General features: G+C 34.6%; 1 protein-coding gene across 1 annotated transcript; it reads left to right on the top strand.

The window, feature by feature from the left end:
• Positions 1–3,076: 3,076 nt before the first annotated feature.
• LOC115976849 (ABC transporter B family member 19) lies at positions 3,077–12,196 on the top strand. Its single transcript, XM_031098359.1, has 10 exons — positions 3,077–3,799; positions 3,913–3,967; positions 4,425–4,600; positions 5,245–5,445; positions 5,852–6,111; positions 6,200–6,516; positions 6,612–6,835; positions 6,961–7,780; positions 7,990–8,231; positions 10,749–12,196. The coding sequence occupies exons 1-10, from the start codon at positions 3,554–3,556 to the stop codon at positions 11,955–11,957; spliced, it is 3,750 nt and encodes a 1,249-aa protein (XP_030954219.1). The 5' UTR covers positions 3,077–3,553; the 3' UTR covers positions 11,958–12,196.
• Positions 12,197–14,707: the final 2,511 nt, after the last annotated feature.

Genomic DNA, 14,707 nt, shown 5'->3' with positions numbered 1-14,707 from the left:
TATCATCACGTGACGTGAGATCGATAAATCTACATCAAAGATCCTATTTTTATTCACCAGAATCTCATATATAGTAGAAAAGGAGAAAAAGTAATAAAATAAATTTGAGAGAGCAAGATATATATATATATATATATATATATTTTTTTTTTTTCCCCTTAGTACTAGCAGAGAGTGAGAGTTACTGGTAAAGTGAAAAAGAGAGTTGAAAGTTCGAACAACCAAGGAAATTATTAGGATATCAAAACAAATAATAGAAAAGAGAGGATAAAATGTCACATGGAATGTCAGTCAGTTTTAAAGGTGTTTCCAGCAATTGGTTTACAGATATGGGAATAAAACTGCAAATTCACAAAGTTAATAGGTCATAAAGGCAAAACCAAAAGTTTCAGCTGAACTAAATTCATTAAACTAGGACTAACATTGAAATGACAAAAACAAGTGGGTTTTAATATGTGGGGACCTAGTCAGTTTAACTGGTAAAGTCTCTGATGGTTGTATAAGAGATCTAGGGTTCAATTCCCACCTACACCAAAAACTGGAGTGGACGCCATATTAAATATTAGAAATTTAGGATTAATTAAAAAAATTAAATTTCATGTGTACACTATTAAATCCAAAATTAAATCACAACCATTAATTAATGAAATCTCAAAAAACAAAATACAACAATTCATAATTTGTATTTTTTTTTTTAGATAGTTTCAACTTATGACATCTACTCCTAATAATAACTCTTTATTATCAGACCAAGATTCTAATTGGTTTTGGTATAGACGAGATTGATTAGGAGCTCTTTATCATCAGACTAAGACACTAATCAGTTTTTTGTGTAGATGGAGATTGAACCCCAAATCTTTTATTTAACCATCAAAGATTTTAAGATAACTAGAACCAACAAATTAGCTTTTCTTTAGGGATTAAGAAAACTGGAAATTCAAAAAAAAAGAAAAAGAAAAGTGGAACGTGGTCTTGAAGGAAATATACAAAGTGGATTAAGAAGTTTTTTTTTTTTTTTTTTTAATTTTAATTTATATATATATATATTTTTTTTTTTAATTTTTGGATAAGTTTTTTTTTTTTTATAAGTTTGTTTTGAAAACATGGATTAGCAGGAGAATGTCCTATTTTGTAAGCATTTTACGTGGAGTTGAAGATATATTTTTACTGGGTTGTCCCCAAGTTTTGTTTCTATTAAACATAGGATCTAAGGGTATTTCTAAATCACATAAAAGTTCAATTCAATTCAAAGAATTCTATTATATATAGTATAGATAATTTAATGCCACTAATATACTATAAAAATATAATCATAACCATAAACTGAATTCTCCCAAGTTTATGGTAAGTGCATTAATTGTAAATTGGTTAAAGATCCTCTCCATTTTAAGTGTTGTCTAGTTATATTTTATTTTTAGAATATACTAGTGTACATAGATTGGAACTTATCCAACAAGGAATTTTGCTACCTTAGGACCATTATAGTTACAATCGCCCTCATATGTTATTCAAAATTTTAAAATAATTTATTATGTATCTTTAAATTTGTAAAATTTATTTTGAAACCATAAAATGTACTAAGTGACCATTTGTGATACACTTATTTTGCTGAAATTGAAAACTTTTTGCTAACAAAAAGTGCAGTGGGATTTATGAATAGTAGGAAAAATAAGCTGAATAGTAAAATAAGTTGGCAAAAATAATTCATGCCAAACGCATACTAAAAGTGTTCGTTTGGGAACAACTTATTTTGCTGAAATTAAAAACTTTTTATTAAAAGTACTGTAGATATAAAAGCTAGTTGAAATAGTACAGTGAGACTCACGAATAATAGCAAAAATAAGCTGAATAATAAAATAAGCTAGCAAAAATAATCAATGCCAAGTTCCACTACACTTTTTGGTACTATTTATGAGTCTTACTGCATTTTTTGGTACTATTCATGGGTCTCACTGTACTATTTCAGCTAACTTTTACATCTATAGTACTTTCAACAACAATTTTTCAATTTCGGCTAATAAGCAAATTCCCAACGGACACTAAGGGTCTGTTTAGATACTGCTTATTTTACTGAAACTAAAAATTTATTATTGAAAGTACCATAAATAAAGGTAAAAGTTAGTTGAAATAATACAATGGAGTCTGTGAATAGTATTAAAAAGTGCAGTGGAGCCTATGAATAATAACAAAAATAAACTGAATAGTGAAATAATTTATAATTTTCATTATTTCTCAAACTTACACTAAGGGTGTATTTGGATATCGCTTATTTTGTTAAAACTGAAAAATTATTGTTGAAAGTACTATTCATGAGTCTTACTGTATTTTTTGGTACTATTTATGGGTCTCACTGTACTATTTCAGCTAACTTTTACATCTACAGTACTTTCAGCAACAATTTTTCAATTTCGGTTAAATAAAAGGATCCCCAATAGACACTAAGGGTCTGTTTAGATACTGCTTATTTTACTGAAACTAAAAATTTATTACTGAAAATACCATAGATAAAGGTAAAAATTAGTTGAAATAATACAGTGAGATCCGTGAATAGTATTAAAAAGTACAGTGGAGCCTATGAATAGTAGCAAAAATAAGCTAGTGGAGCCTATGAATAGTAGCAAAAATAAGCTGAATAGTGAAATAATTTATAATTTCATTGTTTCTCAAACGTACACTAAGGATGTATTTGGATATTGCTTATTTTGCTAAAATTGAAAAATTATTGAGTCCATAAATAGTATCAAAAAATGCAATGAGGCTCATAAATAATAACAAAATGTATAAAACCTAAATAAAAGAAGGATCATTTTCCTTACGGAAACAGAACCAACTTGTGTCAAATTAGTCTATTCCCATTTTCCTCTCTTTCTCATTCTTTGTTTTTATTTTTATTTAATTTATTTAAATTTTAAATAAATAACATGCAGCATCCGAATAAACTAAAATTTTACGAAGCACGAAAAGCAATGCAAGTATGCAACACAAGCAGTAATGTAGGACCCAACATAGTTAATCAGATGATTCCCTTCCTATAACTTGGACAGAAGTTGCATGTTATTATTTACAGCCACAGTTAAGCCCTCCTCTATAAAATATATACAATTCACACATCCACACACCTCTCTCTCTCTCTCTTTCTCTCTCTATTCTACACTCATTTTCTCCACTTTCTTTGACCATATGGTCCAACAGTCCAACTCATTCCCAGACACTTTGCTTACACTCTCTCATTCTAACTCACTTTCTCTTTGCTTTTCCTCCCCGGCAAACGAGTCTTTGAGGTGAGGGTGTGTGTGTATGTGTGTGATAAAACCAAAAACGACATCGACACTTCTCGAGACAGAAACTAGAGCAAAGGGTCTCTCTCAGAATACTTGAAAAGCCAAACATCAATGACTCCACAAACTTAAGCTTAATAGCTCACCTTAGATCTCTCTCAATGACAATTCACAACTAGTCGCTGCTTCACAAACCTTTTTTTTTCTCTCTCTCTCTCTCTCTCTCTCTTTCCCATTCCAAAGACTTGGTTTTTGAGCTAGTAGCTGCAAAAAAAATGGCTGAGGCTACAGAACCAAAATCACTGCCTGAGGCTGAGAAGAAGAAAGAGCAAAGCCTACCCTTTTACCAGCTCTTCTCTTTTGCAGACAAGTATGATTGGATGCTCATGATTGCTGGTAGCTTGGGAGCCATAATTCATGGCTCTTCCATGCCCTTTTTCTTCCTTCTTTTTGGTGAAATGGTTAATGGGTTCGGCAAAAACCAATCAGATTTGAAGACAATGACTGAAGAAGTCGCAAAGGTATTAACAACCCAATACATCAAACATCACAAAGATCAAACTTTTAAACCTGCTATTTCACAATTAACTCAGATCTAAGATCTTTCATTTTTGTATCTCTTTGCACTTTGCAGTATGCACTCTATTTTGTGTACCTTGGCCTTGTTGTCTGCTTATCATCCTATGCAGGTACGTGTAATTTATTATTATTGTATATGAATGGTCTATTTCTTTTTTTGTTTACTAGTTTTTGATCTTGTTTTATTGTTTGGTCTTGAAGGGGAAAGAGAGAGATCACATATACACATAACACACCTGTTGGACCATAGTTCTTATTAAACACGACTCGTGTAGCTAGTTCACATCGGGCCGGTGGGTTCAACCCACGTGGTCTGTGGACTGGTCCCTATTCACCTGTCAATCTCACTTTACTTCCATTCACGAATCTCTCTCTTTCACTTTTAAAAATTTTTGTTATTATTTTATTTCTGCTTTTAACATTTATCTTCGAAGACGCTTTTAACATTTATCTATAACTTTGAGTCACACACATCCCTATCACTTTTGTGACACATTTAATTCAATCAATCTCACTAAATTGATCAAACTGTAACAAGTTTTGGTTTGGTTTTTTGTTTTTTAACAGAGATTGCATGCTGGATGTACACTGGAGAAAGACAAGTGAGCACACTGAGGAAGAAGTATTTGGAGGCAGTGCTAAGACAAGATGTGGGGTTCTTTGACACTGATGCAAGGACTGGGGATATAGTTTTTAGTGTGTCCACGGACACACTTCTAGTCCAAGATGCAATTAGTGAAAAGGTTTTGCCAATTTTACCATATAGTCTCTGTTTCTTTACCTGTTTATTTACTTAGTTCTGTTTTTGTTTTTATTCTCCCTCTATTAATGGAAGTTAGCTTCATTTTTATCTGTAACGACCGTATTGAAGAAATCTACTAGTATCTGGGTTGGCGTTATACATTGCAATATGGTTGGCGACCCATTAATGCGGGTCCCATGGCTGATTCTAGCATGTTGGTGGCACGTGTTAGCAAGTCTGAGTTATCTTGCGCTAGCCTTTTTTTGTTCTTGGACTTTTGTGATTTCTGATATCTGGATTTTAATTTCCTTAATTAACTTTATTTAATTAAAGTAAAAGTCTTATTAATTGCTAGTAATCCAGTATAACAAAAAATGTATTGGAAATTAAGAAAATACATACAACAATAACAACTAAGCCTTGAATTGAAAGACTAATCAGGGTCTGTTATATGTATAATTTTTTTTCATTCTTTTCTATCTGATATCACAATTATTCATGACTGTATTCTTTTTAAAAATAAAAATAAAAAAATAAAATAAAATTTATCCTCATGGTCAACCTATCACAAAAGAGTTAAATTCCTTTTTTTCTTTGAATGAATTTTTGACACTTTTGTTTACTACTGTGTTTCTTGAATTTCAGGTGGGAAACTTCATACATTATCTGTCAACGTTTCTGGCAGGTTTGGTGGTTGGTTTTGTATCAGCATGGAGGCTAGCATTGCTAAGTGTGGCAGTGATACCAGGAATTGCTTTTGCTGGGGGCTTATACGCCTATACACTCACAGGCCTCACTTCAAAGAGCCGCGAATCCTATGCCAATGCTGGTATTATTGCCGAGCAGGTAAGGTTTCACATTTCATTTGAGTTTCTGTTATACTAAATAGCAAGGAAGGCTTTGGTTTGGTATGCCAATGAAATGATGTTCTATCATGTGCAACACTCATAAAGGTTACTATTTGTTTTTTCTTTTTAATCATTGAAAAACTAGTTGACTTTTTAAAGTTCGTATCCCTACCATGACTAATTTTATGTCAAACTTTTTGCACCTTGGTTTGATGATGTTCCAAGAATAATTGTAGAAAGAATCTACAATTATTCATAAAAAGAAATACTGAAAAAGATAAAAAAAGAAATCACAATAACATAAAGATTGTTTATCTTCACAACATTGGTTTATAGTAAAAGGCTTACAAGGCGCATGAGATAATTCTTAACTGGCCTTCTAAATCTTTATACTATCTCCATAGGCCATTGCACAAGTTCGGACGGTTTACTCATATGTTGGTGAGAGCAAGGCCTTAAATTCGTACTCAGATGCAATACAGAACACTTTGAAGCTTGGGTACAAGGCTGGAATGGCCAAAGGTCTGGGGCTAGGATGTACCTATGGAATAGCATGCATGTCATGGGCACTTGTTTTCTGGTATGCCGGTGTATTTATCAGGAATGGACAGACTGATGGAGGGAAAGCATTCACAGCAATTTTCTCTGCAATTGTGGGGGGCATGTAAGACCTCAAACTAAAGCACTGTTTTTTGTACAACTGCGGACACAAACTTTAGTTCAAATTATAATGCAATAATTGGTCATTACAGGAGTTTGGGTCAATCATTTTCAAATCTTGGGGCATTTAGCAAAGGTAAAACAGCTGGATACAAGTTGATGGAGATTATCAAGCAAAAGCCTTCCATAGTTCAAGACCCCTTAGATGGGAAGTGCTTGGCTGAGGTTAATGGCAATATAGAATTCAAGGATGTAACTTTCAGCTATCCATCAAGACCAGATGTTATTATCTTTCGAAATTTCTCAATATTCTTTCCTGCTGGAAAGACTGTTGCTGTTGTTGGTGGTAGTGGGTCAGGAAAAAGCACTGTTGTCTCTTTGATAGAAAGGTTCTATGATCCTAATCAAGGTAATTAAGAGACACATCATGAGTTGCAAGATTGAAAATCTGTCCCATGATAAAATTGATTTTACTGATACTTTTTTTTTTTGTTGGTTTGGCAGGTCAAGTTTTGCTGGACAATGTGGACATAAAAACACTGCAATTGAAATGGTTACGTGACCAGATTGGACTAGTGAACCAAGAACCTGCACTCTTTGCCACAACCATACTTGAGAACATACTCTATGGGAAGCCTGATGCAACAATGGATGAAGTGGAAGCTGCTGCTTCTGCAGCAAATGCTCATAGCTTCATTACCTTGCTTCCTAATGGATATAACACTCAGGTTGGTGTGTTATTCCAATTAGTTTTAGTTTGGAAAATTTTCATAGCATGATCACCATGTTTTAGAATTTCCTATTTGTGTTATGGTTCACCTCTTATAATGTTAACTTTTCAATCACAAACTAGGTTGGAGAGCGAGGAGTGCAACTCTCCGGTGGCCAAAAGCAGAGAATTGCAATTGCTAGAGCTATGCTTAAAAACCCAAAAATCCTTCTCCTTGATGAAGCAACTAGTGCCCTTGATGCAGGCTCTGAGAGCATCGTTCAGGAAGCATTAGACCGTCTCATGGTTGGTAGAACTACTGTAGTTGTTGCCCATCGCCTCTCCACTATTAGAAATGTGGATTCAATTGCAGTTATACAGCAAGGTCAAGTTGTTGAGACTGGAACACATGAAGAACTTGTTACCAAAGCTGGGGCCTATGCTTCATTAATCCGATTCCAAGAAATGGTTAGGAATAAAGATTTCTCTAACCCATCAACACACCGTTCACGCTCATCACGACTAAGCCATTCGCTGTCAACAAAGTCTTTAAGCCTCCGGTCTGGAAGCTTAAGAAACCTGAGCTATTCGTATAGTACTGGTGCAGATGGCCGGATAGAGATGATCTCAAATGCTGAAACAGACAAGAGAAATCCAGCCCCTGATGGCTATTTCTGCCGGCTTCTCAAGCTAAACGCTCCTGAATGGCCTTATTCAATTATGGGTGCTATAGGATCTGTGCTTTCTGGTTTTATTGGTCCAACATTTGCTATTGTGATGAGCAATATGATTGAGGTCTTTTACTACAGAAATCCTGCTTCAATGGAAAGGAAAACAAAGGAATATGTTTTCATTTACATTGGAGCTGGTCTCTATGCTGTGGGGGCATATTTGATACAACATTACTTCTTTAGTATTATGGGAGAGAACCTTACCACAAGAGTTAGGAGAATGATGCTTGCAGGTACAAATCTATGGAACTCCTTTTCTTTGAATTTGTAATTACAAGTTAATCTATTTAATTTCTATAAAATACATTGCAAGCCCAACTTGATCATTCTCTTGGACTTAATGGTTCAAGTTCCAAAATTTGTTCTTTAATCAATATAGTTGCTGTAAATTTTATATATTACTCATGTTTTGGATTCTTATTGGTGTTTGTTTTTCCTTCAGCAATCCTAAGGAATGAAGTTGGGTGGTTTGATGAGGAAGAGCATAATTCAAGTCTTCTTGCAGCACGTCTGGCCACTGATGCTGCTGATGTGAAATCTGCAATTGCTGAAAGGATTTCTGTCATACTCCAGAACATGACCTCACTCCTCACTTCATTCATTGTTGCTTTCATAGTGGAATGGAGAGTCTCCCTTCTCATCCTTGCTACCTTTCCCCTTCTAGTCCTGGCTAACTTTGCTCAGGTAAGCTCAAAGCACTCTCTCCATGCATCAATCCTTGTCACAAGATATGGTTGTCACAGCCTTTTTCTTCTTCTTCTTCTCACCAATCAATCCCCAAATCATACTAGATTTCAAAAGAGCAATGCACACAAAAATGCTTACAACCTTTTTGAGGTGACAATGACCCTACACATTTTACTACATTAATCTTATAAACTGATGAACCACCAATAAATTGGGATCCACTTATTTCGTTGAAATTGGAAATTTTTTGTTGAAAGTAATGTAAATAAAGGTAAAAGTAAGCTGAAATAGTACTATAGAACTCATAAATAGTACCAAAAAATACAGTGATACCCATAAATAATAACAAAAATAAATTTAATAATAAAATAAGATGTCAAAAATAATTTTTACCTCACGGACACAAAGCCTAACAAACTGATATATCACAATTAAACTACGTTTGATTAGAGCCCTGTCACTTTTATTATTGACCCCACTTTATTTTGTACCAATTAGTACTAATTTTATTATGCATCAGGTAAAATAGAATTTAGGATTATAAAAAATATTGGGAAAAGTTTGGTGCCTATAAATTTATTGTTTTCAAAATGTGAGCACTACTTTAATGGCTCTGGTCCAAACGCAGGATTGAAATTTAGTCAACTTTTTTCTGGTTTAAATTGACCAAATTCCAATAAAGGCGTATGGGTAACTATTGGTTTTTTAATATTTATTTTTTACAGTGTCAGAGTCTCTGCATCTGCATCTACTTTTTAGTTTTTTACACACACCCTCGGAATCTAACTTTGCCACATCCTAATATTAAACGACAAAAGGCTAAAACTACGTGTCAACACAACATACTACAGCACTGCACGTGCTTCCTCCAAGTCCGGTTCATTAATATAATATAAGCTCATAAATAACTGTGAAATATATATTTATACCAAAGATTCCATCAATTCCCATGAAAATGGAAAAAAAATATTAATTCCACTATGAGATTTTTTATTTTTAGCATTGGTTCTTGTAGCTTATTTTTGGAGGGAATGACTCTACGACTATTTTTTCTTGGTTTTCTTGTCATGCTTGTCAAATTAGATCTTGTCTATTTTCTCTACCCAATAATTCTAGTGACTTTTTATTTATTTATTTTTTAATATAATTATCTATGTGATTTTGTTTCTATTCATATATTATAAAACTTTAAAAATAGTGTCGCTAATAAATTCATGTAAAAGGAATGTTATTCCGATTAATATTATTCACCAAGTCATAAAAAACAAATGAAAAATTTGGTGAGTGTATGAGTTTGCCTACCTACTTATATATATATATATATATATATATATATATATATACATATTTAATTATTTGTATTGCACCGACACTGCACTTTGCAGTATGCATCAGTTGGGTGTCTCTGAATTATAAGGTGCTCCATTTTTTCTAGGTACATGAGCTTTGGTTGCTTTTGTTTACCATCTATGCTAGACACCCTTATGAGACTTCCAAGAAATTCTTGGCCCGTGATCATATATTGTTTAAGATTTCCCTCTTGGCAAATATTATCTTCTTTCTTTTTCACTTGGTCATTTGTGTTTTCATGAGGGTGTCAGGGTGTGACAGTCATGGTAGGGGTATCTAAGAAAATAAGTTACCGCCTCTTCTTTATTGTTGACACTTTGGTGCTCCAGAGTCCAGACTTAAAATATGGGGCCTGATGGGGGTTCCAGAAATTGGTTCGTTTTTCAAACTGTAGTACTGAATATTCTGACGGTTTGTCTTGATTAGAACAGTGTTCTAAGTTTTTGCATTCTACAAAAACAGTGAAATGTATATTGTTTGCTTATGGCGTGATGTTCCTTGCAAATTTATGTCACTGTCATGTACATGTTTGATATTGGAGGCACCTTATGTCCTAGTCCTGCCAAGTTAGGCTGTTTATTTCTTTTGAGTGGGTCCTTTAATGTGAGTTTACACTTTACATCCCACCCTTGAAGTTGTCACTGGAGTGAGTTGTGTGCAAGTAACTGTTACAAGATGACATAACATGAATTTTCTTATGAAAAACAAAAAGAAACAAAACATGATCCTAATGAGATTAAATTGTAGGACCCTTTTGATGCTACTATCCCATTGTTAATCATTTAATTGACAAATAGGGAGTTGGATTGATCATAAGATGAATATCATTTCAACCAAAAAATAAAAATGATTTTCTTGTTTTAATCTTATGAAATAAATAACCCTAATCATTACTTTTAATCACTATTTGATCAGATTTAGATAATGAGAATCATTAGATGATACCATTGACATTAAAAAATGGTGCTGATATTGTTCTTGTTCTGGTATGGTTTAATTTCATATGATTGCCAAAATGTTTTTGCTATCTCAATTCCTCAATAGTGTTGTAATAGGAAGAGAAAAACTAATTGTAAAACTTGTTGGATGATGTTAAGTTGAGTTCCATGAAAATCAATTTTACATTTGATGTTAAATTAATTATGTTATTTCTGCATTGAACAGCAACTCTCTCTCAAGGGGTTTGCTGGTGACACAGCAAAGGCCCATGCCAAGACCAGCATGATTGCAGGCGAGGGAGTGAGCAACATCCGAACTGTTGCAGCCTTCAATGCCCAAAACAAGATCCTATTTCTGTTCAGCCACGAACTCCGTATTCCTCAGCTCAGGAGCCTACGTCGCAGCCAATCTGCTGGCATCCTCTTTGGCATCTCTCAGCTTGCTCTTTATGCATCAGAAGCCCTCATTCTTTGGTATGGTGCACACCTTGTTAAAAAAGGCGTCTCCACCTTCTCAAAAGTTATTAAGGTTTTTGTAGTCCTGGTAGTTACAGCCAATTCAGTTGCAGAAACTGTTAGTCTTGCTCCTGAGATTATTAGGGGTGGTGAAGCTGTTGGCTCAGTGTTTTCAATTCTTGACCGTCAAACAAAGATTGACCCAGATGATCCTGAGGCTGAGCCTGTTGAAACAATACGTGGGGAGATTGAACTTAGACATGTTGATTTTGCATACCCTTCAAGACCTGATGTAATGGTGTTTAAAGACCTCAGCCTTAGAATCCGTTCTGGCCAAAGCCAAGCTCTTGTTGGGGCTAGTGGCTCTGGCAAGAGTTCCGTGATTGCATTGATTGAACGTTTTTATGATCCGATTGCTGGTAAAGTTATGATTGATGGAAAGGACATTAGGCGGTTGAACTTGCAGTCCCTTAGGCTTAAAATCGGATTGGTACAGCAAGAACCAGCACTTTTTGCAGCTAGCATTTTCGAAAACATTGCCTATGGTAAAGAAGGAGCAACAGAAGCTGAAGTAATTGAAGCAGCTCGTGCTGCTAATATCCATAGTTTTGTTAGTGGTTTGCCTGATAGTTACAAAACTCCAGTTGGTGAAAGAGGTGTTCAACTCTCTGGTGGACAAAAACAAAGAATTGCAATTGCCAGGGCAGTTCTCAAGGACCCCACAATTCTTCTATTAGATGAAGCCACAAGTGCACTTGATGCTGAATCAGAATGTGTCTTACAAGAAGCACTTGAGAGGCTAATGAGGGGCCGCACCACTGTGCTTGTGGCTCACCGTTTGTCAACTATTAGAGGGGTGGACACTATTGGAGTAGTGCAAGATGGGCGCATTGTAGAACAAGGTAGCCATTCTGAACTAGTAAGCCGAGCTGATGGGGCTTATTCTAGACTTTTGCAACTACAACACCATCACATATGATATGAGAAGAGTTATGATTGAAGCAACATGGCCTTGTTGGTTGGTGATTATGTTTGGGGTCCCATTAACCTTATGCTTTTCATTTTTAGTTGTAGATATGGGGATGTGGGGTGGGTTTGTATCTTTGAGGACTACTGCTGCATTCCCAATGGAGTAGCATGTAGCAAGTATTATATTTTATCAATATCTATGGTTCACAAGCATGTTATTAATCTGGTTCTTGGTTTGGTGATTCTTAATACTTTGTTAGCTCTCTCTCCTCCTTTTGTAGTTCCATATTACTTTAAAAGCTGACCCTGGAGACCACCTTTCCAGCCTTTTTGAGAAACCTTTTCTTACTCTTGCTTTTCTTAGGCATGTGTATGCCAATGTGATCTTTTTCAGTTTTTGGGTGATTTAAGGCCCACATGCTTAAACACTAGCACTAGGCAAACTTAACTGTTTAATATAATGCAGACACATTGATTTGTGGCAGATGGTCTGAATTATTATAAAGCAAGAGCTTGGTGATGAAAGCCTAAGAATATGGTACTGATGGGTTCATGACCCACTTAATGGACATTATGAGGGCCCAACTTTTTGCATTTCATTGAGTGCGCCTGTGAAATATTGGGCACTTTTCTCTGTATCTACTAACTAAATTTGGCTTTACAAATTTTTCCAGCCAATGTTGAAACATTTGCTAGTCAGGACAGCTTCCTCTACACTTGGACTGATCATGATTATTATGTTCACTAAAAGAGTGCCACCTTATGTGTACTTGGTCTGTCAAAGGTAAACAAAGAAGGCTCCATGAAAAGGTTGGCCCCTATAAGTTCCTAACCACTTTACTGTTCCATTCTTTGAGAGATAGCCAGCAAAAGATGGGGGCAAAGTAAGGAGGGCAAGGTGTGCATTGAAAAAAGAAAAAAAAAGAGGAAAATGATTCTTTCCATTACTCTTGGAATAGCCTCTCTATTTCACCAATCTTAAGGTGAATATGATATTATGCAATTTAAAATAAATCATCATTTTTTTTACTAGGTGAGATCAAAATATAAAATTTAATGTTAAATATATTAAGAACGCGATGTGTTATACCATGTTATATATGTTAGAGTGGATGTGGAAGGGGAAGCATAGAATAGGAACACCCAGAACACAAGGGTTATGTGGTTCAGTTTTGTCGGCCTACATCCACGGAGGAATCCCTTAAAGGCTACATCTTTATTATGTAAGAATGTAGTACAATAACTTGTGTTACAATGAACCATAGCATGAGTATATATGGGCGACTAAACCCTAGACTACTAGTACAAATAGGAGTGTCTTGGACCTATTACATTGGACTAATATGTCTAATATATCTCTAACATTTTAAATGACACTTCAGCATGTGCATCTTAAGATGCATGAAAAACTAAATAGTTACCTTAAAATGTGCTCTCTCTTTTTTTCCAAAGAAATGAGAAAGAGAAGATTTGATAAAAATGAATTCACAAAAGAAAAGAAACACAAATGAAAGTCACTAATTGGTAGAGGTGATGCAACATATCAGTCTCAATTATGGTTCCTTGTAAGTTATTTCCATGTTAGGTGTTGATGGTTGCTAGCTGTGGGTCAATAATTTGGCTTCTGATTTATTCGTTGTTTAATTAACTTATTTTCTATCTCTCTATAGACAATCGATAAGTAACTACAGTCTTTATCAATGGCTCCTACCTGTTAGAGGATACTCATGCTCAATCCATGGCAGGCATTAAATCAAATGGACGACACTAGGACATCAAGTGTACATGATCCTATGGTACTCATAAATAGTGTCCCTATAATTCTTGTTTGGTCTATCAAACCAAGTGTCCAAGTGATCAATCCTTACATTACATGACAAAGTTATTGACCAAAATTATCTCTTTTTTTTTTTTTTTTTTTTGTTTGTGTGTGGGAGGGGGGGGGGGATAATATTGACCAAAATTATCATTTAATGATTATTATTCCAATTAATGTGCCATCTTTCTCTATCATAATAATTATATTTAGATACAATTTAATTTAGACCTCTTAAATATGGGAAATTATTATATTCTTTCGGAGTACTATAAATGCGTACTCTCTCCTCTCACATGAATGGTGATCCTCTTAATTAAATTCATGGTGGAATCCACCGTTTATGTGAGAGGAGGAAATACATATTTATGGTACTTCAGATTTACATAATAATTTCCTCTTAAATACATGGTTTGTTCCATTTTGATCCCGTAGTTGTAAAACGTTTGATTTTGGTCCCCAAGATTAAAAAAAATTGAACTATTTGACCATTCTAGTTTTTTTAAAGGGATTAAATGAAACCAACCACATATATAAGGGACCAAAATCAAATTTCTATTAAAAAGAAAAAAGAAGGGATCAAAATCAAATCAACCCTATATATAAAAGGAAATAAAATTGACCTTATCACAAATTTTATGTTCCACAATTGTTAAAGAGTAGTAAAAGCTGTAAAAAAAAGGGTTTGAATGGAAATATTCACACTGGAAATGGAAAAAGACATCATAATTGAAGGAGAGGCAGCTGATAAATTGGCAGAAAAAGAGTTTGGAAGTTTGTGTAGGCTTTCTTCCCATTAGATCCTCTAGGAGTCCTTTATTTTTTTTTTAATATCCAGTGTCCTGTTTTCCAATTAGTGATGGGAGGGCCTGAATCTGAAAGCTCCAGCCCATTTCTCAAAGCCGTACAATTTTTGGTTGTACTATTGACCCATTAATGTGGGG

Source organism: Quercus lobata, chromosome 2, assembly GCF_001633185.2.
Source record: "Quercus lobata isolate SW786 chromosome 2, ValleyOak3.0 Primary Assembly, whole genome shotgun sequence".
Taxonomy (NCBI): domain Eukaryota; kingdom Viridiplantae; phylum Streptophyta; class Magnoliopsida; order Fagales; family Fagaceae; genus Quercus; species Quercus lobata.
The sequence above is the reverse complement of the archived record's forward strand: the minus strand, read 5'-3'. Positions and strand labels throughout refer to the sequence as shown.